Here is a 27277-nt window from a genome sequence, read left to right as displayed (position 1 = left end):
AAAAAATTAGGTCAGATTGGCATTTTCTGTGAACTCAGTTGCTCTCAAGATTTATATATTCCGTGTTTTGTTCAATTGGGAATTCAGAGAACGACACATGCATATGGTCATGTGCACAACTAAGAAAGTACACAGATGTGCTTTTAATGGCTTTGTGCTCTTTTAATTTGCCTGACTCGATCTACTACAGCTTTAGCAGTTAATTGTTTGCTGCTCAATTTTTTTTTTACTTGTGCAAAAATAAAATGTTCCTTGGCTTTGGCTCTGTTGTTGGGAAGAGTTCCAGATGAGTTTAATTTTTCATTTTCCCCTGCTATTGAGGTGATAATGCACAATATTTTGTTTTCTCTTTAAGACCTTTTGTTACACTAATTCACAGTTCCCATTATGTTGTGGAACATTAGAAATATGGAGATCATAGAAGAAAGAAAAAACTGCCTATCAAATTTATCTAGAAATTCTGTGGTTAAAATTTACAGAGAAATGTGCTGAATCAGACCAAAGACCCACTTAGTCAGTATTCTGTTTGTCAGCATTCTGTCTGCCTATGGGAAGCCCAAAAGGAGGGCAAGTACACAACATTCATCCCACCTGTGCATCCCAGCTGATGCACAGAAGCATGCTGCCTCTAATATTCGCATTAATATGTTGGCATACTGACCAGTAAGCATTGATGCTCCTAACCTCCATGAATTATTTGCTCATCCTTTAAAGCTGCCTATGTTGGCAGCCATCACTACAGTCTTAAGCTTTAAATTCCATGTTTTAAGCATTAGGTGGAAATTTTGTGGATACCGTGGAGAGCTTAGAAAAGAGAAATAACTCTAGGAAAAGCTGAAGAAGCTGGAAAAGAGAAAGACCAAATATGAGATGGATTAACTCCCTAAAGGAAACCACTGTCTTGAGTTTGCAAGACAAGAGAGGAAATGTGGAGGTCACGTATTCATATGGTTGTCATTAAGTGGGAGGAAACTTCGCAGCACATAACAGCAGCAGCAACAACATGCAAAAACATTTCCTTTTATTTCTCCTGGAAAGATGTACATACACTGAGCTGATACTTTCATTGGGTTGAAATTTTCACTGAATTATCTACCATCATCACCATGTGATGCACTGGACCCCCTAAAGAGCCACTGGGCATTCGGCCAGAGAGTTCGACTGACACTTATCTACCACCTTTGTGCTTGGGCAAGTCACAAGACCTCAGCAGTGCATAGCATAAGCCCTTTGAACAAGTCTGACCTAAAAAGAACACTTTACAATTACTCAGTACTTTGCAAGGACATGCACATGGGCTTTGTGATTCCTTAGAACTCATAACAGCTCAGTTAGGTAGTATTCTTGAATAATAGGTAGTGTGTGGCCCTCTTCCTTTCTTGATTTAGCCAGACCCTGCTGTTCAAAAGACCAGTCCTCTGTAAATAAGTAGATAATTCAGTGAAATCATCTACATCATCATGACTCTAACCAAAAATCCTTTTTGTGATCTTTGGTTGCCATCCCAGATCATTTAGGTGTATTGGTGTTTTGCCACAATACATAACAGTTTTTACTTGCTTACTTTGAATCCCCATTAGCATTTTATAAAGAAGCAGAAGTATCCATGCTGGGCATAAATGAATTTCCAAAACCCATTTTTGGGCAATGCTTTTGTTAGACAAGCCCAGTAAGCATAAAATTATGTGCAAACTTTTAAGATCTCCAAGTCTCGTTAGCAGGCATGAGATTACTGAAGCAGGTGAGGGATTTTTAAATCTGTTTTATTGTCCATGGAGATGGGGCTCTGCGATGATACGTGGTATTGGTGGTTACTTTCAAATAGTCCTAGTGACAGGGAACACTCTGTATTTAGTCATTTCTTTAATATATTATTTTCTTTGTTTTTATTTTTGAAAATAAAAAATAAAAAACTTTCCTACTGTCTTTAGAGTACACCCCGGTTTTTGTCAACAACATTAAATAATTTCATGATCTCAGGAAACCTGGACTTTCACTCCTCACCCCTGTTTCCAGGCTATTTATGAAAAAGTGAAAAAAACACCAGTTTTAATACAAATCCGTTTTTCACCCCTCCTTTGTGGGAACTGACTTTCTGTCTCCCACCATATAACCAGTTTCCAGTAGTTAAGAAACTATCTTACCTGAGTGATTGCCAAATTTTCTCAAGGAGCCTTTGGTGAGGGATGTATAACATTTCAATGTGAGCTGTCTAAAGTGGGCGTCTTAATTGAAAGCCTTTTGGAAGTTAACTTAAATAGTGTTTATGGATGACACTTTCAAATAACTGTAAATGGCTAGTGAGACTCACCTTTCAAATATAGGTTCTCTAAACGTATGCCGTGATTGCTGGATTTGTTACCTCATAATGTAGTGTTATAATGAAATGTATTATTGTTTGTACACTGTCCAAATATATATTAGTAGTTTTTCTGCCTGAAGAATGAATAATGCAGAGATTAGAGCTGGTATAGCAGAGTGTCTCAGCATGAATTGTAAATCCCAAATTGAAATTTCACTATTGTCCTTAACATAGTCTTTCAATCTCAGTCTCCTCCTATATAGGGGATAAAAATGCTACTAGTTGTTTTTCATATGAAACTCAGGAGTACTAAGGAGGCAGTATACAGATTTAAGAAACAAATAAGCAAAAGAAATACTACTAGTAGCATTTGGCAGCATATTTCAGGGCCCCACAGGAGATTATAAACTATGCAGCGGTAGTTAGTTTGAATCTACATTGAAACTGGTTACACTTTAAGATCGGCTAGTGCTAGCAGGTGGTTTGTTCATAAAATATATAGTATATCACAGAAGTGAGTACACACCCTCACATTTCATAAATATTTTAGTACGGTATATCTTTTCATGTGACAACACTGAAGAAATGACACTTGGCTACAATGTAAAGCAGTGAGTATACAGCTTGTATAACAGTGTAAATGTGCCGTCCCCTCAAAATAATGCAACAGACAGCCATCAATGTCTAAACCACTGGCAACAAAAGTGAGTAGAAATGTACACATTCCTGATGTCATGCTGAACAGCAGAGAGCTACTGTTTCTGCACACCTCTAAATTCTGTTAAGATATTTGGGATAATTCCCTTCCCCTTTCTAGGTTTTTTGAGGGCACAGCAATAGGGATAAATCCCTAAACCTTTTCACTAGAAGATGAACTCTTTCCTTGAGGGTTTTTTAAAGCAGCAGTTTACCTTATGTTAAAGAGAACTTTTTGGGGTTTTTTTGATTGGATGAACTTAAGCTCAAAGCCCTCTTGAGCATGTGCAGCTAATTTTGTATTTCTCTGGAGCCTAGACTTCATCTTTAGATAGTGTGTGTGAAAGGTAATGTTTGAGCTGTATGGAAAGTCTTAGGTACAGGTAGCTAGGGAGCTTTCCACAAAAGGCTGAGGCTAAAATATCTGCTGATGGGGGAGGGCAGCTTGTCAAGCTCCAGATATTGTTGGGGGCAGGTCTTATCAACCCTGGCCAGTTTAGCTAGGGTTGAAGGATGATGGGAGTTGCAGTCTGACCTCTGGAGGGCGGCTCACTCTAATAACTTAGTTTTACTTGTCAGGAAACGCACACAATGAGCCTATGTTTGAAACCCAGTTTTTTGGAATGATGTCTAAATCCTCGCTGCTAGATGCCCCTGCCTTACACTGTTTTTAATCAGAACAAAAATGTAACCCCATTCTTGTACTTGAACGTTTCATCTGGCACCAGTAATTGTTAACACTATTCAAACTTGTTTTCCAACATTGTTCCACCCAGTGGTACACAGATCCTTTTGGAATGACTGTGGATCCAAAATCTGCCTTGTGACTTTTAGAGACTTTGATTCTGTTTTCATAGGACAAGTAATATATGTGACATTAAATTAGTTTAGCAGTGTTAAAAGATTTTCCATTCTCATTTGCAGGTTATAGCTGGGATGACTGTGGGTTTGTGCGTAGAGAAGAAAGTTGGTGTATTTCTCACTGTTTGAATATCTGTGAATACTGCAGACAAATGTGAAAGTTGTGGTCCTGAGCAGTTACCTGAAGACAAGTAGACATATAAACTCGCACATAATACAAAATCCTTGAAAAACCCTTTCCCACAAAATAAAAACAGGGCCGGATCCTGCTTTGTCCACAATTTGAACAGACCCATGTTGGAATAAAGCATAATTAGCTTGTCCCATTGGTTTTAGTGGGTTTCATTCAAGTATGACTACATCTGGATTATCCTCACTGCCTCCTGTATGTCATACTGTACAGTATATGGAATGGAAACTACTTTTATGTTTTCACTTTGTTAACAAGACACTGTAGACACCAAAATATAGGTTAGCTGTCTTCTACACTTACCTAGTTTGTGGTAGACAAAGTCATTGTTGGAACTTCTCTGCTCTGAGCAATATAGGACCCTTCTATGATAGTTAGAAGGGAGCACAGAGATTTGTCTGCCTTGCATAATGGAGGTAATCAGTAACAAGTAACATAATGAGAAGCTACGCAGCAAGTTACTTTAGCAGCAAAAAAGATAGTAGCCATTCAGGTGCTCTGATGAGTAAGGTAATGAAGCCCCCCCCCAAAAAAAAATCATTTGAAGATCTGAATAAAACATTGAAAATTTTAGGAGGCATTATAGGGAATTTCTTCTTTCACAATACCTGCTTGACTGTCTTAATTTAGGAATGGAGGGTTAGCATTCTTGTGGAAAGTAGCTAGCTTCATAGAGTTACATAATGTGTGTATGTATATTCATCTTTTTTGTATGACATGAAATGACACATAATGGTTATTTAACACTGCATTTTCATGAAATTGTTAAGCTTCTTTTGGATTAGAATCTACTTTACAGTTTATCATTTCATTATCTTTTCTCCTCTTTGTCAGCAACTATTTATTTTTCTTATATCAGTTGGCTTTGATTAGTGAGAACATATGGATGCAATTGTCTTAATTTCTCTCAATTCACATACAGTACATGTCCCAGTTTCATTGATATATCCTAGTACCATTAGCTGTGTTGCTTGCAAATTTGACTGTGGTGTTTGTGCAGGAAACAAGTAATAACTCAGTCCGTTAAACTATGGTTGTTTGCAACTTTGCTCTGAAAATCCCATAAGTTGTTTTAATTCATGTGATGCTTTTGAGACATGGGTATTGGAACAGTTTAATTCTTATCCTCTAGGAGTGCCTTCAGACACCCCACCACATGTAACATAGTTTAGCACTTGAGCAAGTTGCTTTCCTGGAGCATATACCTGGAGATACTATCTCTAGTCAGTGGGATGAATCAGTGTAAATTCCTTTTTACATCAGGAGTAAGGAACTTGTGACTATGCAGGTGCTGTTAGGTTACAGCTACTATCATCCTTTCAATCATTGGCCATGTTGACTGGGACAGATAGAATTTGGAATCAAAGAACATCTGGAGGGTCACAGGTGCCTTGTTCCCGCTCTGTAGGCTTGATTGCCGTCCATCTTCTCTAAGCCTGGAAGCTTATTTGGCCTTGTTGAGTTGAAGTCAGTTTATATTCTTATTTATATGGTTCACTGACTTATGTGTACTTCAAAGAGTACACAGTGACTATTACCTTATTTTTAAATAGGTTTTTTTGGTTTACAGATACATAAGCTTACAATCATTAGAGTTCACTTTAAGAGGATAGGGTGACAAACAATGATAAAGTGCAGGGTTGTCAAACATATTTACGGTCAGGCGTGCACTACCCCATTCATCCCTTGTACAAAGTAACATGAAGACGGAATGACACGTCCACAGAACTTATAGTAATTCAGCTGCAGAACTATATTTAGTAGGTGTGTATTGCAGTCTGTCTCGTTGTTGCTGAATCCCTGCTTGAAATGTTTACAACTGCAAGTGAGCTGTCAAAATAAGAAGCATATGGTTGTTTGTGGGCTGCATTCATTCACTTGGTGTGGCAACTTAAAGAAATCTGCAGGAATGTTTAATACCTAATGTACGTTACTAACAGCGAGTAACAGTGCAGTTCTTAAATTTGAAAAATTTAAATTCAACCAGTTATGTATAAATGCTTTCTTTCTGAAATCTGCACTCTCCCTTTCTGTCCCCACAACTAAATTTTTCCAGGTTTATGAAGTTGAGTCTTGATCTAGCGTGTGGAAATGTTTGTTAGATCTTCAGCAAGAATGGACAATTCACTTATCTAAATATCTATACACAAACAGCTGTAAAAATATCTGCACCCACCAGTCTAGTTTCCCCTTGTGCTTTGATCTCGTTGCCTCAACAATTACTTCATTTCCGTGCTCTCAAAAATAGGAGAAAGCTGATAATGTGAATGAATGTCAAAAAGTAGCTTTCTAGTGTAGTTTGCAAATAAACTAGACACAGATAAATTAGATTCTGAACTTGTGGCAAAATAGTCATATACTCTAACATATCCCACTGTTAACGCAACTGCTGTTTGGTTCACATAGCACACAGCAATAATGTATAACCGTAGTTGAACTTACATACAAACTGCCATGGTATTGAACTAGTGTATATCCTATTTATGTACATCCTATCTGCAAAATGGAGCAGGGTTCATAATTATTTTCTTCCAAATATCAAAAGCCAAGCAGTTTTGCAGGGGCTGAGTTAAGAAAGGTTAAAAGAAAGCTCAGAATGTAAAGTGAAACTGTGCATATTAATATTAAAGAACATTATGGTTTATTTGGATCAGAATTATAGATAATGTAAGTAGAGACCCACAACACAACAATTAGAATCCTTTTGGAATATTTGTAGTGCAAATCAGCCATGCAGTCAGATTGCACTACTGTATTTGGTGAGATGCCTGTCACATGAGCAGTTGTGCGACAGTCACCACTTGTATGAATAATGTTGTGCGTGCATTTGTTTCAACAGAATGTTAGTTTTTTTAGGTTATGCAGTTTGTATCAGCACTGATGAATAATTTCACAGATTGCTTTGATTAGGAAAGAAAGACATTAACTCCAATGACACTTGAAAGAGGTCTTTAATGATTCTACATTTACACAAAAATTTTTCTTCACTTTGTAAGTCTTTGAAATATATTAGAGGCCGCTACAGTAAACTGGGATTAAAATAACACTTAAGCAGAATTTCCATATCATTTGTATAAATTTGATCTCAAGAATTTTCAATAGTATTTTCTCATGGTTAAGTAGACAAAACCTTGAAGTTCATGGGTATCATAATAGCCAACACCTGTTTCAACTTCAGAATTATTAGTTTTGGATAGAACCTCTTCAGCTCCATATTGCTGAAAATGAGAAGTGTATGAAATGCAGTATTGCATGGAAACTGTGGAAACCACAAGAGTAAAGCTGAAAATACAGATACAAATACATATATATGTTTGAAAAGAAATAGATACATTTTTCAACCCTCCTGTAGTAGATATGGATTACCTGCATTCTTTAGCAATGGCCTTATGGTTTTAAAAAATATTATAACATAAAAATGCATAATCTGTAGCATTTTAGAAGCTAACAGGAGATTGTATGTTGTGAAGGTTTTGAATGATGAAAGGAAAAGGATTTGCTCTCATTAGCCAATGATCACCCATTTCTAAAATCTCATAGTACTTTCTGTTCACTGTGCAGTAAATTCTTGTTAAATAGATTTGTCACTGTAAAGATGTTCAGATTTTATAACAGCTAAGAACAGTAGAGAAGTAACTCTTGAGTTACCAAGAGCATCACAGAAACCCATAGAAATGTGCAGCTTGAAAGGTTAGAATTTATCTGAAACTTCTTGAAAACAAGACGTTTCACTTTGCTTATGAGCAAAATGAGGAAATAAGGCAGAGTTAACACTTCAGAGTTAAATTCATTACTTTTTGACCAACACCAGAAGACTATTGAAATTTAATGTACCAAAAACAATGCCTGAAATGTAGTTTTACTCATTTAAAATGCTAAGTTGGATATTCCCAGTCGAGAGGGCATTGCCATTCTCAGTAAGGAAAGGGAAAAACTTATATTGGCAGCTCAATCTTGACAATATACCATATTTGCCGGCGTACAAGACGACTCAGCGTATAAGATGAGCCCCCAACATTTCAACTCAAAATATAGAATGGACGAGGAGGGGAAGCGACCGGGTGGGCGGCCGCAGTGGACGAGGAAGAGAGGAAGGGGAAGCAGCTCTCCAGTGGCGTGGAGGCGAGCGGGCAGTTGGCTCAGCGGTGAGGAGGGCGAGAAGGAGGGGAGGCGGCTGGGTGGGTGGCAGAGGAGGAGGAGGAGGGGGGAAGCGGCTATCCGACGGCGGGTGGGCAAGCAGGCAGCTGGCTCAGCGGCGTGGGGCGGCGGGCAGCCCGGCAGCAGGCTCTGGCCGCTTAGGCATGGCCGTCTCTGCTTCCCTCCCTCCATCCGGACCGCCCGCCCGCCTGCCTGCCCGCCTGCCTGCCTCCCCTACCGGCGTGGCCCCGTGTCACTCACTCAGCGGCGGCGGCGGCGGCTCCTTCCTGGCCCAACTGAAGTGTACCCAGTGTATACGTTGACCCCCCCCCCACTTGGAGGCATGTTTTTGGGGCCAAAAAAGTCATCTTATATGCTGGCAAATACGGGTAAATATATTTGGATCATTATGCACAGAACTGTTATCTAGAATTGCTGAGAGTTCTCAAAATTGCCATCTTTGGTTATCAAGATTGAATACCACTGATATGGGGAAGGCAAGTTGGTCACTTTAAGTTACACTTTTCAAGTGTAATACTACCTGACTTAAAATGAAGACCTAAGTAAATCTGGGTTTTGTTATATTTCTTCCCCCCACCCCCAAAGGTGGCTGCTCAGGACATGGGGACCAGTTCATGCTACAATTTGATTAGGTCAGTGGCACTGTTTTCAAGTGAAAAAGAAGTACTATCTTCAGTCTCCCATGATATATTTTTTTAAAAAATCTTTTGGGGACAGAAACCACAATCCAGAGGTCTTTATGGATGACAAAACTGAGTGGTTTGCATGGCCTCTTCCTGTAAAGGTCTTTCTAGTTACTGAGATCTAACTGAGCTGGTCATGACACAGGTAGCTATCAGATTACCTGTTTGAATAAACAACAAAATGGAGACATGAAAGTATGAGTGTATGGCTTCATAAAATCATTAATGACGTCTATCAGACTTTACTGTACACTAATTGGTCACATTTGTAAAGATTCAGAAAGAGAGAGAGAGAGAGATTTTAGTTGTGACTTTTGTATCTTTTCTAAGTTTTAATTTTTTATTACTTCTGCAATAAATGTTGTTGATTGATTTGAATCAGACTAATTTGTTGTTTGAAAATGAAAACGATTAGTTAGATTAGCTTCATTAATGTTTTAATGGCTCTTTCCACCTCAGCTTTTGGTGACACTGTAGTTGGCCTGTGGAATGGGTGGACAGAAAACCTCCAGTTAAGTTTACAAAGTGGCTCCTCAGTGTTTGTCTCCCATTGAGTACAGCCAGATGAGCTCACTGCTTTTCTCAGAATCTGGCTGATAGTGAAGGGAATGAGACAACATATAGAGTGATGCTGGCAGAGTTAGCACAATGGAAATCAGAGCTGTACTGAAGGCCTCTTTTGTGGTAGTGATGGAAGTGAAGAGGCTATAACTAATGTCAGCCTTGAGTTTGCACAGATTTGCACAGCCGAATTGCTTTGATTAGTCATAGATTGTTGCTGTCTGTTCCAGAAAAAGAAAGTATAGACCACACAATAGTCCATTGAGACTAATGTGTGTGAGCATTTCAGGTAAAATTGTTTGTATTCATTCATATTGACTTAGATACTGTACTGTTGTTTGTACAAGTCTATTTGATGCAACTGTGGCATCTAATCCAGTTATCATGGACAATTCTTAATCTGTACAACCAGAAGATATGGATAAGATCCTTAATGAGGTGAAACCTCTATGTATGCTTGAATTTTGCTTTCCTGGCTTGCACAGATAGATTCCTGAATCTAAATGGGTGGGGTAAAAATGGAAAAAATAAATAAATAATAAATAATAAAAATCAATTATACCTAAAGGAGGAGGTGGTAAACATTTTGCACATATACAAACAAAAACCCTCTGTGAACTACACTAATTTTTTCAGCCAGTCTTCAGTATTCCATTCAAGATGTGGGGAGGTATTTTTCCCACATACAACCAAAATATGTGATAGTATGTATGTAATTGAATATAGAATTTAAAAATAAATGAAGATATTTTCCTATTGGCTTAATATACATAAGGAAGAAAAGAAAATTAATTCCATTTGTTAGGTTTATCATTTTCATGCTTTTGGTGTTTTTTTTAAAATGGAAGCCTTAGGTATTTCACATAACATTTAATTTAACTCTAAGCAAACAGATGTCTTGTATCAAGATGTGTCATGCTAAACCAACATCATCCCAATCTTCTAATAAAATCCCACCAACAGCATGTTTAGACTGCTAATTGTATTTCTAAAGCTAGATATAGTATAGAATGCCTAGTAGATACGGATCAGGTGTAGATTTTCATACAAGGGGACTCTGCCTGAGGAATTCTGGGAGTTGCAGTCCAAAACACAAATCTACATACAGTGGACCCTTGACTTACAGACGGCTTGATTTACAGACTTCTCTGGCCGCAAAATTTAGGTTTGAGTTGCAGACTGAGATTTGACTTACAGACCAGAAAAAAACCAAAATGGAACAAAAACGGCCTGTTACGGGATTAATCGGTTTTCAATGCACTGTAGGTCAATGGAGACTTGACTTACAGACTTTTTGACTTGAGAACCGCCTTCCAATACGGATTAAGTTCTCAAGTCAAGACCCCACTGTACCTCTAATATCAAGCAAATTATGTATTTCAGTTGAGTTGCTCCTTAATATGAAATAATCTGATTCAGGTGAATTGTTCCTCCGAGCATAAAATATATATATTTTTTACTCTTGTAAAACCTCATCATTTTTTTGCAAGTCTCCTATATGTAGATTGGTTTCTTAGCTGTACTCCTCCATAGTGAAGATAGGAGATTTTAGATACCAGACATAATCTTTGAGAGGGACTGGGAAATCCCCCACCACTCCATTGTCTTAAAATTCAATATGGTATCTAGAAAGGCCAAATGTTTATCCAGAGCAATGCAGGTCATTTACTTTTCTTGCCCAAACAGTCTTAAGAGTTTAAGTTGGAATTGGAACATGAGAACATGGTTATTGTTTTTTTGGCTGTGTATTTCAGCATATGTGAAAAGAGTTTTAAGGTTAGCACAGAATTTGCTAGAGTGATTTTTACCATCCTGGTAAAAACTGGTTTTCCCATGCATGGAAACTGGACAACTCTAGTTTGTCATTCAGATAATAATCAGTTGCTGACAACCATAAGTGCATTTTTACAGTGCATATTGGATTATGTGTAGTTTTAATTTCATTTTGAAATTGAGATGATCAAAGGGAGCAGTTCAGAAATCATGCCTTTGTGGCTAGATAAAGGAGGTAGACTGTATTTGCGATATGTAACTCGATGCTGTCAAATATTCAGGTACACTTGGTTTACTCATTGAAGGAAGTTCAAAGATTTTGAGAGCCAAAGTAAAACATTAGATTGTATCTAGCCCTAGGCTGGGAACCGTACAACTAATTCTGTGTACTCCTTAATAGTTCTAAGTTTCAGCTTAATGGAACAGAATCTCCCTACATAAAAAACCAAGTCTAGGCAGAGTTGAAAGACAGCTCAGCATTGTTTGTTTGTTTATTTATCTAAAATATTTTTACTCTACCTTTCTCTTTAAAAGCCACCTAAGGTGGCTTACATAATTATTAAGACAATATTAAAGCTAAGGACAGTGAGTATACAAATACTAAAAAGGATCAAACAAATAGCATATAAAAACAATGATGTGGTGATGTTGGGATGTTGTTCAAAATAATTGGATATATATATGTCATTATGAGCATATGAGAATATATATGAGTAGTTGGTATACTGAGCTTGTAGATGTTCCCTGAAGGTAATTCTTTAAATCCCCAACAACAGATGTGAAGTGATTTTTAAAATAAGAAAGAGGAAGTTATCTCTCTAGCTCTAAATACAGTGGTGCCTCGCAAGATGAATTTAATCCGTTCTGTGGTTAATGTTGTCTTGCGAAAAATTTGTCTTGTGAAACACGTTTTCCCGTAGGAATGCATTGAAATCTAACTAATGCATTCCTTTGGGCAAAAAAAGTCAAAACAAAGTCAAATTTGGTTTACAAAGGGTTTATTAAGTTCTCTTTAAAGCCATACATATTGTGCAGATGATTTTTAAAATTTCAATCAAAAAACGTTAACTTTTTAATCATAGAAAAACATTTAAAAATCAGCAAACATGAGACAGGAACAAAAAATGGAAGACATTCTTCTTGTGAAGCACGGCCATAGGAACATTTGTCTTGCAAGTCATCAACCCCATTGCCAAAACCATTTGTCTTGCGAGTTTTTTGTCCTGCAAGGCATTTGTCTTGCGAGGCACCACTGTACCTTGGCTCAGAACCGGTCCTGTCATTAGGTATCATTGTCTCAAGCAGGAGATGTTGCAGGGTAGCAATGGCAACATCCTGACTGTTCTTTTGAACTCTCATCTGTTAGAGGGCAGCACTGTGCATGCCACATAAGCTGCCCTTGTCCCCTCTGAAAAAACAAAAGGAAAACCCAAGGGTGGTGTCTCAGGTGCAGTGGAAAACACAATCTCATGAACAGTGTGATCTAACATTTAACTGCCAGTCATCTTGTCCTTCATTTAAAGACGCTGAATATCCTTGGCTAGCTGTGGTTGTGGATCTCTCTCTCTCTCTCTGTATGTGTGTGTTTGTGTGTGTGTGTATAGCAGGTATATGTAGCAGTGTACATTCTTTTCGCCTGTTCACCCTTCACAATTTACATGAAGGAATCACACTATGATATATGCAGGATTAATTACTCCCCAGTGTCTCTTCTGTTCTGGGGCAACACATCTAATTACTGATTTTGTTTATTTATTTATTTGAAAAAATAGCCTCTCCAAGGAAATTTCAGATACTTACAGATCAGCACAGCAACTGAGAAAAGTTCAATTTAGTAGTGCTTTATATGCCATTTATGACAGAGGTAGTCCAGGACTGACATAAGTGTGTAGATAAGGAAAAATGCTGCATAACAGGAGGCAAAATATAGACTTTCAGCTAATTTTGTCCCGTTTTATTTTCAGCTGCTGCAGAAGGAAAAGGCAAAAGTGGAGAGGACTTTTTCCAGAAGGTAAGCAGCATTGCAATTGATAATACAAATAAAGCTGAAAAAGATACATAACTGAATTTATAACGGAGTTGTGACAGTATTGTGAACTCGGTGCTTTCTGAACTCTTGCTTAGACTTAACATGATATTAAAGCCATATGTGGTTATGTGGGGTGACTTTTTCAGGCTTGAAATTATATGTGCACTGTTTGTATTGTTGTTGTTGTGTGCTGTCAAGTGAGCGGCCCTATGAATGAATGAGTGATTGCCAAAAATGCCCTGTCTTCAGCTGCCATACTCAGCTCTTGCAAACTGTGGCTTCCCTTGGGGCACATGTGTCAAACTCAAGGCCCACGGGCTGAATCTGGCCTGCCGGGCTGTTTCATGTGGCCCTTGCAGTATTGCAGGGTCTGGGCCCCCTGCTACTGTGCAGTATACCAGGGGGTCCCCAACTGTCTGTGGCCTTGGAAGGACCAGGCCACCGGGACAGATGAGCAGTGAGCAAGGAGGTGAGCGGCGACAGAAGCTCCGCCTCCCGTCAGCGCGCTCCCGCCTCTCCTCTCTTTCCCTGCCATCCTGATGGGGAGGTGGGGCCTGACTGACTGGGAGGGTGAGAAGGCATGCCCGGGCTGGGCAGAGATGAGGGGTGGCGGCAGTGTTGCCTCACCTTCTTCTCCCTCCTCCATGTTGCGGCAGGGCTCTCCAGGCAGGGTGGTGAGCCAGGAGGCAGGCTAAGAAGCCCGATCCCAAGCCCCACCAGGAGATCCACGTGTGTCCTTGTGGCCTCTCCATCCACCCATCAAGGACAGGCATGCCCTCGGGGGTGCACAGCTGCATGGAGAGGCACGGATCGTAGCCACAGCCATGCCCCCCCCAGGTGGCATGTCCAGCCTGGACTACCTGGCTGCTGAGTGCCTCATGTTCAGCACTGCCAAGGCTCTGATCCACCCACCCTCTAAGGATGGAGGAGGAGCAGGAGGAAACACCACCGCTGTGCACCCTGGTGCAGGCATAGCTCACCTTCCTGTGCCCTCCATGGGCCACGAACCTGAGGCCCAGACAATGTCAGAATCCTCAAAGTAGAAACTTAAAAACAAAATTATGGTTTTTCAAGATCTGTCTATTTCTGCTACTTTGTTTGGAGAACAGTTATGTAACCATTTGGGCAGTAAGAAAACATTTGCTGCTTTATTTCTGTGAGGACGGATTCTTGAAAGGGTTGCCATTTTAAAAGCAAGCGTAATATAAGAATGTACCACTGACCTCGCACTCTTCGTAGTACAGTGGGGTCTTGACTTGAGAACTTAATCCGTATTGGAAGGCGGTTCTCAAGTCAAAAAGTCTGTAGGTCAAGTCTCCATTGACCTACAGTGCATTGAAAACCGATTAATCCCGTAACAGGCCGTTTTTGTTCCATTTTGGTTTTTTTCTGGTCTGTAAGTCAATTCTCAGTCTGCAAGTCAAACCTAAATTTTGCGGCCAGAGAAGTCTGTAACTCAAAAAGTCTGTAAGTCAAGCCGTCTGTAAGTCAAGGGTCCACTGTATAGATATAAAGTGTAGATACGTTTATATAGTCTTGCAGATGCAACCGGCCCTTTGAGGGCAGCCATAATGTCGATGTGACCCAAGAGGAAATTGAGATTTGACACCTCTGCCTTAGGGAGTCAGTCTATTTTGTATTTGGTCTCCCTCTTTTCCTGCTGCCCTCCACCTTTCCCAGCATTATTGTCTTTTCCAGAATTTTTTAATACTATGATCTGTTTATATTAGCCATAGTCTGTGTGCCCTGGCATCCCAGGATCAGGAAGGAAAATGCCTAGTACAAAGTTACTAGGTTGATCTGCTGTACTACAAATGACATGACTCTGGTCTTCTGCCCTTACATGTAGAGAATATTGAGCAGTCAAATCTGCTTTAAGCCTTTACTCATATTTTTATCCCAGCTCCAGGTTCTTGGAGGAGATCATAGTGTTATGGAACAGGATGGGTTATGGTACCAGCTTGTTCTCTGATAATTGTTAATGAGTTTAGAATAGTCTGTTTCCTCACTATGTTATTTAATGCCTCTGTCCTGGCTATTGGAAGTGAATTTATGAATATTTGTTATAATTAGCCACAATCTATGAGAATAGTGTGACTTGTGTGTTGGAGGGCCTTGTTTTCTTTTAGAGAGCTCTCTCAATTTGGAGAAATGTGATAAGAACATCTCTGTAACTCTAGTTTGAAAAGAAACTGGAGGAGCTTATCACTGTAATATAGTATTTATGTGGGTAGTCTCATATATTTTCATTCTGTTTTCATTTTTAAACATTTTTAAAGTTGTTGACTTTTTAAAACTCTGGACGCCATCCATATTAAATTCTCCTTTTAAATTATTGTTCCATTCCCATCACCCTCCTGAATATATTGGGCAGTTACTCAACACATACTTAAGCCAAAATACTTAATTGAGTTTAGTGCTCTACCCCAACTTTTTTTTTCTTTTTTTTTTCCTTTTTCTTTTTTTATAACATTATTCTTTCACAACATTACTCTTTTAAAAGATACACATTAGTTTTTCATGGATCAATAAACCTATTTTATACCTGAAATACCTCCTCCTTCCATATGAACCTTCCTGGCATCCCTCGAGAAGGTAAGAGGAATGGCTTGAAGACAAAGGGCCTTTTTGGTAGCTGCCCCCAGACTATGGAACGCTATCCCGATGGAGATTCATCTTGCGCTGACGTTGATGACGTTTTGGTGCCAGGTCAAAACCTTCCTGTTCCAGAAGGTTTTTAATTGAAATAACATCAACTGTGGGTCCTGATGGCAATTTTTAGAGCATTGTATTTTAACTGTTTTTATCTTTTTGTCTTTTTATTGAATTTATTGAAATAGATAGGTGGATATTTTGGAAGCACAATGAACCAAAGGTGCTTTAAAATCATTGTGAAATTACCTGGGGTATTATTTGGACTACACTGCTCGATATTAGGTTGGGTCTAAAACTGCCAGTCTGAAGTTAGTCGTAATTTCATGTGCACTAAAATAAATTAAACTTAAAGCCAAATAATTTAGAATCATAGAAGGTGCCTGTATCTTTCTGAATTTTGTTTCTATCTTCCAAGGTATTAGCTATTCCACTCAATTTTGTGTCATCTGCAGATTTGATAATTATTCCCTACACCTCTTCATCCACATCGTTAATAAAAATATTGAAGAGAACAGGGCTCAGGACTGAGCCTTGTGGCACCCCACTTGTTACCTCCTCTCAGTTTGAGACGGAGCCATAGATAAGCACTCTGTGGGTATGATTTTGTAATCAACTGTGTGTCCACCTGACAGTTCTTCTGTCCAACCCATACCTAGTTAGTTTGCTAATCAGAATATTATGAGGCACTTTGTTAAAAGCTTTGCTGAAGTCAAGATACCGTATGTTTGCAGCCTTCCCATCATCTAACGTGGAGGTTTCCTGATCTAAAAATTAGATAAGATTTTTTCTGGCTGGATTTGTTATTAACAAATCCGTGTTATCTTCTGGTCATTATTACATTGTTTTTAACGTGCTTGCATGGTGACCACTTTACAATCTGTTCCAGATTTTTCCTTGGGATTTACATTGGAGTGAACACTTTACATCTAACATCCATGACAGACACTGAAGTGCACGGAATATATAGCAGCCTTCCCCAACCTGGTGTCCTATAAGATGGGTTGAACTGCAACTGCTATCTTCTCCGAACAGCACAGGGAAGGCTGGTGCAGAGTGCTAGAGAGACAGTTTTCCCAGTTACTATTTAGTGCAATTGCTTTTGATGGATGGATGTTAATTTCCTAATTTACCCAAGTATGTGTTTTAAGACGAAAAGGGTAACTTTAAAAGATGCATTGCTTATGGTTTAATGACACAAGCAGATTTAAATATTCTAGTTTAAGTTTCAGGAAGATGCAAACTTGCTGATGCTTGCATTTTGATGGCACTTCAAAGTGTTTCTGACAAGACCACATGGGAATGTCCTTTCAGCCTTTTAGTTCTTTGTGTGATTGTTCATAGCTTACTCATTGTCTTGTTTGTCCTGCTTTTTCAATTTGTTTGAACTTTTTTTTTCTCATGTGAAGTAAAGCTAGCTAATTTTGTGGAGAGAGAAAACTATACTGAACTGGAAAATAAGTAGTAGGAAAAAATGACACTGTAGCTTCAGACAACAATGTTGATAGTTTAACTCAAGAGTTTTTCCAGACTGGAAACTTTTTCACAGGGGACATGCCTGTTGTCAAGAGGACTTGTAAAGGAATGGGGAAGGGAATTTGGTTATTTTGTAATGAAGAATTTAATAGGTTCTTCTCATTCAGTTCTGTTTGAATTTGTTGTGAGCCTCAGCAGGACACTTGGGAGGTTTAGGCACAGCAGTAAGATTCAGACATCCAAAAGGCACCCCATTAGATTTCCTCACAGTACCCACCAGTCTTTCACTCCCCACAGTTTTCATTCCTGCTTAATAGTGTCTTTAGTAAGCATAACACATAAGCAATCGACATTTGCTGGTCAAGAACCTGACTGATTTGTCACCTCCTTTGCATCCTTTCTCTTGGTTTAATGAAGTGATAGTGGTCCGTTCCACTGCTCACATGTTGTTTCTGGGCTAGTAACCCCAGTGGGGCAAACACCAGTACTTTCTGAATGTAAGCTATAGTAAAACCCGGCTTCCTTTTAGCCCTTTTGCCTCACCTCAGGGCCACTTGCAGATTAACCTGGACATTGTGGGTTGGTTGTTGCCTTTTCTTATTTGAAAATCATTAGTCATTCATTAGGCATCCTTCAGTCTCGAAAGACTATGGTAACATGCTCTGTATGGAGGATTTGGAACAGCGTCTAGTGTGGCTGAAGAGGCCGATTCGAGAGTGACAGTTCCTTCCACATTGAAGACAAATCCAATCTGTCCCCTGTCCAGCTTCCTGATTTAAAATCAGTTAGGGTAGAAATTGAGATAGACTAATTGTATCACACAGAGCAGCCTTTGCCAAACTGCCACCCTCCAAATCCTGTAGGTTATTAACAGCCACGGCTGATAGTTGCAAGATGATGGGAACAGTAGTGCATAACATCTGGAAGGCACCAGGTTAGTGAAGGCACGTCAGTCCATTACCTACAACATTCCTATCTCTGAGGCCTGTGTGATGCAGCAAAAGCTATTTTGGGAGGTTGTTTGTTTGTTTGTTTTTAGTGACTTCAGCCTGCAAAGTTTATTTGCAATGATTTGTATAATTTTCATAACTGCCTTTATATGTCAGAATGTAGATTAAATCAGTTATCTTAAAAAACACACTTAATTTAGTGACAATCCTTTTGGTTTTGCTTGAGTTTATAAAAATTTAAACTGCTTAAGATAATGTGACTTTAGTGGGTGAAAATCTGATTAGGTGAATGCAGAGCAGACATACTGTTTCCTTAGAGCCACTAATGATCCCTTTTAGTGTTAAGCTAAATGCTAATTTTGTTCACATAATGTACTATGCCAAGGCCTTTCTGCTAAAACTACGTATGGCTCTCCCCCCTCGCAGGGAGCAGGAACCTATTTCTATGGTCCGCCCTCGAAGGCTACTGGATCCTGCTGGATTCCAGGATGTCATGAGAGGGGTTACGGCGGACCTGGCTAGTGCTCCTGCCAACGCTCTGATTGATAGCTGGTCCACCGTTGCAATCAAGGCTATAGACACGATCGTGACTAAACGCCCTCTCTGTCGTAAAGCTCGGCCAGCGCCCTGATTTAACCAGGAGCTTCGAGCGCTGAAGCGACATAGGAGAAGGCTAGAGCGTAGGTGGAGGAAGAACCCAACGGATCACAATTGGATAGCTGTCAGGGTCACAACTAACCTTTACCTGTCTAGGGTAAAGGCTGCTTTTCAAACTTACTTCGCTACTTGGATAAGCAAAGCGTCCAACCAGCAGGGGGAGTTATTCCGTATAGTGTGCAACCTATCTGGAACTGATCTGGGTGATAGGCCTCCCCCTAGTTTTTCACCTGACCAGTTTGCAGCCTTTTTAAAATTTAAAGTGGAGGCCATCTGCCGGGACCTCTCTCCTCTTTTGAACACAGTGAGTCGAGCATGCGGAAGGCTGGACTGGAGGAATCCCACGGCGGAATTAAGATTGCCAGAAGAAATATCAGCAACCTCCGATATTCAGATGATACCACTCTGATAGCAGAAAGTGAGGAGGAATTAAAGAACCTTGTAATGAGGGTGAAAGAGGAGAGTGCAAAAAACGGTCTGAAACTCAACATCAAAAAAACTAAGATCATGGCCACTGGTCCCATCATCTCCTGGCAAATAGAAGGGGAAGATATGGAGGCAGTGTCAGATTTTATCTTCCTGGGCTCCATGATCACTGCAGATGGAGACAGCAGCCACGAAATTAAAAGACGCCTGCTTCTTGGGAGGAAAGCGATGACAAATCTTGACAGCATCTTAAAAAGCAGAGACATCACCTTGCCAACAAAAGTCCGAATAGTCAAAGCTATGGTTTTTCCTGTCGTGATGTATGGAAGTGAGAGCTGGACCATAAAGAAAGCAGACCGCCGAAGAATTGATGCCTTTGAATTGTGGTGCTGGAGGAGGCTCTTGAGAATCCCCTGAACTGCAAGGAGAACAAACCTATCAATTCTAAAGGAAATCAACCCTGAGTGCTCACTGGAAGGACAGATCCTGAAGCTGAGGCTCCAGTACTTTGGCCAACTCATGAGAAGAGAAGACTCCTTGGAAAAAACCTTGATGTTAGGAAAGTGCAATGGCAAGAGGAGAAGGGGACGACCGAGGATGAGATGGCTGGACAGTGTCTGCGAAGCAACCAACATGAATTTGACACAACTCTGGGAGGCAGTGGAAGATAGGAGGGCCTGGCGTGCTCTGGTCCATGGGGTCACGAAGAGTCGGACATGACTAAACGACGAAACGAGTCGAGCAGAGATGTCCAGCGCTCCGTCTTGCCCGGTAACTCTTGACTCCTTTCAGCCTGTCATGCCTGATTCTGGGGCCAGGGTATTTGATCGCTGTCGAGCCACCACCTCCTCTTTGGACCCTTGCCCGGCCTGGCTAATCAAAGCAGCCAGGCCAATAACAACAGAATGGGCCACTGCAATAACAAATGGGTCTTTCCTTGAGGGCAGGTTTCCCTCTGCCCTCAAGGAGACACTCATTAGGCCCATAAGAAAGAAACCTAGATTGGCGGCAGACGAAATTGGCAATTATAGGCCCGTCGCCAATGTTTCTTTCATGTGCAAAGTGGTCGAGAGGGTGGTGGCTGACCAGCTTCAGGCACATTTGGATGAAACAGATGCCCTGGATCCATTTCAGTCGGGCTTCAGGCCGCGCCACGGTACGGAGACGGCATTGGTCTGCCTGTACGATGACTTGTTGAGGGAGGCTGACAGGGGTAAAACATCTTTGTTGGTCCTCCTCAACATCTCGGCAGCCTTCGATACCGTCGACCACGGTATCCTTCTGGGGAGGCTCTCTGAGTTTGGTATTGGTGGCTTGACTCTGGCCTGGTTCCGCTCCTTCTTGGAGGACCGCCCCCAGAGAGTGCAGTGTGGGGAGAGTGTCTCGGCCCCTTGGAGCCTCAAATGTGGGGTTCCACAGGGGTTGACTATCTTCCCATTGCTGTTTAACATCTATATGAGGCCGTTGGGAGGGGTCATCAGGGGGTGTGGAGCATCGTGTTATCAATATGCTGATGACACCCAGCTCTACATCTCCTTTTCACCAACTGCAGATGATGCTGTCCTGTCCCTCCAGCACTGCCTGGAGGCCGTACTGCAATGGATGCGGGAGAATGGGCTGAGGCTGAACCCGGACAAGACGGAAGTTCTGAGGGTGGGTGGCCCTGTGGCTGGCGGCTTGGGTGACTCTCTCTTGTTTGAGGGTGGTGGCCCTGGCCACGAAGAGTGGGGTCCGCAGCCTGGGGGTACATCTGGACCCGACGCTCACCATGGAAACGCAGGTGGCGTCGGTAGTCCGCAACGCCTTTTTCCACCTTTGGCGGATTGCCCGGCTGCGGCCTTACCTAGACACGGGGGTGCTCACTACCTTAGTACATGCACTCGTAATTTCTAGATTAGACCACTGTAATGCGCTCTACGTGGGGCTCCCTTTGAAGCTGACGCAGAAACTTCAGGTGGTGCAGAATGTGGCGGCCAGACTCCTTACTGGAGTGAGAAAATACTAACATATTTCTCCTACTCTGGCCATGCTGCACTGGCTGCCCATCCGTTTCCGCATTGACTTCAAAGTTTTAATGCATACATATAAAGCCCTAAACGGTTTAGGACCTCGATACTTGGCGGAACGCCTGCTCCCACCTAGATCTACTTGGATCACCCACACAAGCCAGGAGGTGAGGCTGAGGACCTTACTCCAAGGGACGCCCGGAATGAAAGGACACGAAACCGGGCCTTCTTGGTGGTGGCTTCTCGCCTCTGGAATAACCTTCCTCCGGTGATTCGTGCAGCCACTACGCTGGGCACTTTCAAGAGTCAACTAAAAACATTCAGGCCTTCCCTCCTGTCAATATTTAATTCTTTCTTTATTTTTTCTTTCATTCAATATTCATTTTATTATTGTATGTGTTCGGATTGTTTGTAATACCCTTATGTTTTACTGTATACACCTTTATTGGAAGCCGCCCAGAGTGGTTGACCAGACCAGATGGGCGGGATATAAATCAAATAAATAAATAAATAAATAACAATATTAGGTGCTTTTCCTGGCTAGAAAAATTTCAGTACAACCTGAATAGCTAAACCTTGTTTATGAGGTTATCCAAACTGTAGTTTCTCTCTACTTTCTATAGCTGTGGAAGTATGTTTTCATCCAGGATAACAGTTGGAAGCAGATATACAGGAGGGCTCTGATATTTTCAGCCCTGGGGGCCACACATGATGCTGAATCAAGGGTTGCATCTTGACAAATATATACATAAGTATGCTTATTCATGCACATGAGACTTTGTCCTTCTTTTCTGGGAGGACATGGACACCCCTTTCCCCAACAATGGAAGAGCGATATTTGTGAGGATCTCTGAGAGAAGGAATGGAGAAACATATTCATTAAATCAGATTCTCACCACCCTAGCAATTCTGATAGGTATATATTTCTTCATCATTGCTGGCAGTGTAGGGAAAGACAGCCTTATGGACAGGATGTTGGCACAGGTGGAGTTTTGTGAAGGAGTCAGGACAGGTGGAAGAAGAGCCTGGTGGGGGCTGCATATGTTCTCTTGACTACGTTAGCCCTTTATCCAGAGAATGGGTTCTTATTAGAGATGGGGATATTTTTATTCATATACTGTACAAATACGAATATCCCCCCACAGGTGCAGATAACAAGGCTCCGGCCCCCTGGGGCCAGACCAGCCACTCACGATTTTGCCACTGCCGTGAGCTCCATGGAACATTATTTCTCCCTTTCTCACGATGGTTTAGCCACTCTGTGACCTGGTAGAGAGGCTCATCATCCTGCCTTCTGCCAGGACTGGCTAATCCATTGTGAGCAATGGAGTGATAGGAAAGCTCCATTGAGCTTGCAGCAGTGGTGAAATCATGACTGGTTGGTCTGGCCCCAGGGGGGCTGGACCCTAGTTATCTAGTTGGATTGGTTGGCAACTGGAAGAGTTCTTTGGCTAGTTCAAGCATAGAGTGCAACACTAGGTACTTAGGCAAGGTTGTATGGATCCCCAACAGCTCTGCTGAGGTGTGTAGATCCTGTGAGCTTCTGAGCATGCCAGGTATTAGTGACAGGTCTGCTAAACATGGTCAGCTTTTCAAATTATCAGCAAGCATAGCTTATTGCAGGTAAAACCCTTAGTTCTACAGCTTCCCATTTTTCAGTCATGAAAGGTCCATAGGCACTTAGTCCCAAAGCACAAACAATCTTGGTTAACAGAATCCCAAAATAGCTCTAGGGATGCTTAAGGCTTAAGTCATTTGTAGGCATCCTTTAATCTTGAGAGACTATGGTAACATGCTCTGAGTTAGAGGTCTTGGAACAACGTCTAGTGTGGTGGAGAAGGCCAATTTGTGGGTGACAATCCCTTCCACACTGAAGACAAATACGATCTGTCCCCTGTCCAGCTCCCTGATTTTGCTGGTTTTGGCCTTGGCCTGCTGGACAAGTGTCTCTTCAAAATGGGAGAGGCCGTGCTGCACCACCTGCCTCCAGGCTGAATGCTCAGATGTCAAGGTTTCCCATCTGTTGAGGTCCATTCCTAAGGCCTTCAGATCCCACTTACAGATATCCTTGTATTGCAGCTGTGGTATCCCTCTGAGGCGATTTCCCTGCACTAATTCTCCATACAGGAGATCTTTTGGAATCCGACCATCAGCCATTCTCATGACATGCCTAAGCCAACGTAGATGTCACTGTTTCAGTAATGTATACATGCTATCATTCTAGGATTATTCTATTTGTAACTTTGTCTCACCAGTTGATACCCAAAATGGGTCGGAGACAACGCATATGGAACGTGTTCAGCTTCCTCTCCTGTCATTCACAAAGGGTCCAGGTTTCGCTGCAGTACAGGAGTGTACTCAGGACACAGGCTCTATAGACCTGAATCTTGGTATATTCCATCAGCTTCTTATTAAGCCATACTCTTTGTGAGTCTAGAGAACTTACAATGCATTTGCCAATGCGTTTATCCCGCTTGACATTTAGGGAAAGGGTGTCAGAGATCATTGAGCCAAGGTACACAAAGTCATGAACAACCTCCAATTCTTGTGTAGAGATAGTAATAGAGGTAGGTGAATCCACGCCATGGCCCATGACTTGTGTTTTCTTCAGGCTGATTGTTAATCCAGAGTCTTGGCAGGCCTTACTAAAATGATTCGTAAATTGTTGGAACTCTTGAGCAGAGTGGGCAACAATAGCTGCATCATCAGTGAAGAGGAAGTCCTGCATGAATTTCAGCTGGACTTTGGTCTTTGGTCTCAGAGAGATTAAAGAGCTTTCCATCTGATCTAGTCCAGAGATAGACACCTTTGGTTGCAGTTCCAAAGGTGTGCTTCAGCATGACAGCAAGAAAGATCCCAAACAGGGTTGGAGTGAGGACACAGCCCTGTTTCACTCTGCTTCCGATGTCAAAGTGATCTGATGTTGAGCCATCAAAAACTACAGTGCCCTTCATTTCCTCATGAAAGGAATTGATGATGTTAAGGATTCAAGGTGGACATCCAATCTCGGGAAGTATTTTAAAAAGGCCATCCCTGCTAACCAAGTCAAAAGCTGTAAGATCTATGAAGGCCACAAAGAGTGGCTGTCATTGTTCCCTACATTTCTCCTGCAACTGTCTGAGGGAGAATACCATGTCAGTGGTGGATCTATTAGCTCAAAATTCACACTGTGATTCTGGATAGACTCTGTCTGCAAGCACATGGAGTCTCTTCAGCACTATCAGGCAAGCAGCTTCCCTACAACAGTGAGAAGAGAGATGCCATGATAATTATTGCAGTTGCCCCTGTCTCCTTTGTTCTTATACAATGTGATGATGTTTGCATCCTTCATGTCCTGTGATACTCCGCCTGCCTTCCAGCAAAGACAAAAGATTAAGTCATTTAACTTGTCCCGTTTAAAGCAGCAGAATTTTTTTTCTTCACATTTCTATGAAAGTTACATTTTAGTAATATAACTTATTTTCTTATAATTTTTAAAATTTTAAAACAATACCCATTGTGTTACAATAATAATGTACTGTGCATAAATGGTTATGTTTTCATATATATATATATATGTACCGTTTACATTATCTATTTATCTTTTCACATAGTGTCTTCCTTGGCTTATTATTGGATTTTTATGTCTATCTAATGCCGCTTAGAATAACCAGCAGTCCAACCCCTTATCCACTTGACTACTTAACAGATTTCAACAGGGGGTGCCATATCTCCTTAAAGTTATCTTTTAAAATCTCCCCTCTGTATAATCTGATTTGATTAGTCAGTTTCTCCATCAGCGCCACTGCCCATATTTTATTCATATATCTTTGCAAAGTGAGGTCCTGAGCATCTTTCCATCATTGGGCAGTTTTGTTCCATGCTGCCCCTATAAGAGTTTTCGCCAGTTATTTATTTGATACATTTTCATTTCCTCTAGTAAACAGAGAGAGTAATAATAATAAGGTTTCATTTGGAGCTATTTTTTGATTTGTTATTTTTTTAGGCAATTAATTACCTCATAACAAAATAGTTGTGCTTTTCGGTAATCTAACCACATGTGTTCTAATGTTCCTTTATGGCCACACTTTCTCCAAGACAATTCTGGTATCTCTCTATTCATTTTATATAGTGCTACCTATGAACTTCTTCTGACATCATTTATTTAGATTTTGCTTATGCAGATTTCTATAGTTGAGTGTTCTGTATTTTTTCCAAATATTTTCTGGTATGTGGATGTTTAAATTTGTTTCACAGTCTAACCTTGGTCCTGTGCTGCTGTCATATTCTTTGTCCAGAATGCTTTTATAAATTAATGAAATTAGTCTTTTCCCCCCTTTTATTATTCCTATCTATACAGTATTTTTCTAGCTCTATTAATGGTCTATTAGGTTCTGACGTCTTATAGAGTTGAGTTGCAACATTTCTTATCTGAAGTAATTGAAACCAGTTAGTTGCTATTTCTTTAGCTTTTTCTTGTAACTGGCTGAGTCTAATTGGTTTTCCTTGTACAAATAGACCGTTTATTCTATAAATGCCTATTTTCTCCCAAAGTTTAAACGGAAGATTTTTATCCTAGATTTAAAATGTGAGTGTTCTAAGCAAGGACATAAGGGGAATTTTGGAGGGGCAAAACCTTTTGTATTTCTTCTCCATATTCTCATTGTTTCTGTAGTAAATGGGTTTTGTAATTGAGTCCCTGTTTTTGGTAACCTGTGTGTATATAAATGTAGCTAAATTAGGTTTTCTTTCCCTTCCATTTGAACTCATTCAGCAGTCTATGTTTCCTTTATAAAGTTAATTGCTTGAACTATTTGAAAAGCTCCATAATATTTTAATAAATGAGGTATTGCTAATCCTCCTTTTATACTTGGTCAATATTTTACAGAATTTATGAAACTTATTGTTCTTCCTTTTCCTGCAGTGAATTTTTCCAAGTTTTTTTTTGTTTGTGGGTTTTTTTGCTATAGTTTTATCTTTTTATTTCTAGTTGTATGAGTATATTTTGAAACAAAAATAAAAATGTTGATAAAATGTAAACTTTTACTGTCACTATTCTCCTTAATAATGATGAATTTAGTTTTTCCCATTTCTTTTTTTCCTTTATAGTTGCCCATATAGCCTTTTAATTCCTATACACTAGTTGAGGTATCTTTTTGTTAACCAGATTCCTAAATATCTAAAGCTAAAATAACACAGATCTAAATTTGACATTACTTTAATTTTCTTTTTTTTTTTGTTATAGGATTTGTATACATACCAATTTAATTGATTTTTAATTCTGTGTACTGATTAAAACTTTCCAATACTTGTCTCAGCTCCTCTATGCTTTTCTGTGGATTTTCCAAAAATAGAAGCATGTCATCAGCATATAAATTAATTTTATGCTGCCTGTTGCTGGCTGCCATGCCAGTAATGTTATCATTATCTCTAATCTTTACAGTCAGTGTTTCAATAGCCAGAGCAAATACTAATGGACACAAAGGGTCTCTTGTCTTTATGTAATTCAAATATATCCGATTCTACTCTGTTTATCATCACTGTGGCTGTCTCCCCTTCATATAGATTTCTTAACACCTTGATAAAATCTCCTCCCATTATTATGAATATGGAGATAAAAACTCCAGATTATTATCCAGAGCTATAAAAAGTAAAGGCAATTGTTAAAATTAAAACTAAAGAAGGAAGATTTATAACTGCACAGCAGCAAATATCAATAACAGTTAAGGAATATTATAAGGAATTGCTCGAAACAGAAGTAGCACCAAAGACAGATGTTAAAACATTTGTAAATTCGTTGTCAATTAACCCAGTTTCTGAGGAGCATAAAAATCAACTTATTCACCAATAACACTTGTAGAAATAAAGCCAGGTATTA

General features: G+C 40.3%; 1 protein-coding gene across 1 annotated transcript in view; it reads left to right on the top strand.

The window, feature by feature from the left end:
• BICC1 (BicC family RNA binding protein 1) overlaps positions 1 to 27277 on the top strand; it is a 169771-nt gene that overhangs the window by 27661 nt on the left and 114833 nt on the right. The window contains exon 2 of the mRNA XM_020802263.3: positions 13189 to 13235. Coding sequence (XP_020657922.3) covers positions 13189 to 13235 — 47 coding nt within the window. The remainder of the gene's footprint in view (positions 1 to 13188; positions 13236 to 27277) is intronic.

The sequence above is a fragment of the Pogona vitticeps genome, chromosome 3 (assembly GCF_051106095.1).
Source record: "Pogona vitticeps strain Pit_001003342236 chromosome 3, PviZW2.1, whole genome shotgun sequence".
NCBI classification, from domain to species: domain Eukaryota; kingdom Metazoa; phylum Chordata; class Lepidosauria; order Squamata; family Agamidae; genus Pogona; species Pogona vitticeps.
Note: the sequence above shows the minus strand (reverse complement) of the source record. Positions and strands in the feature narration are given on the sequence as shown.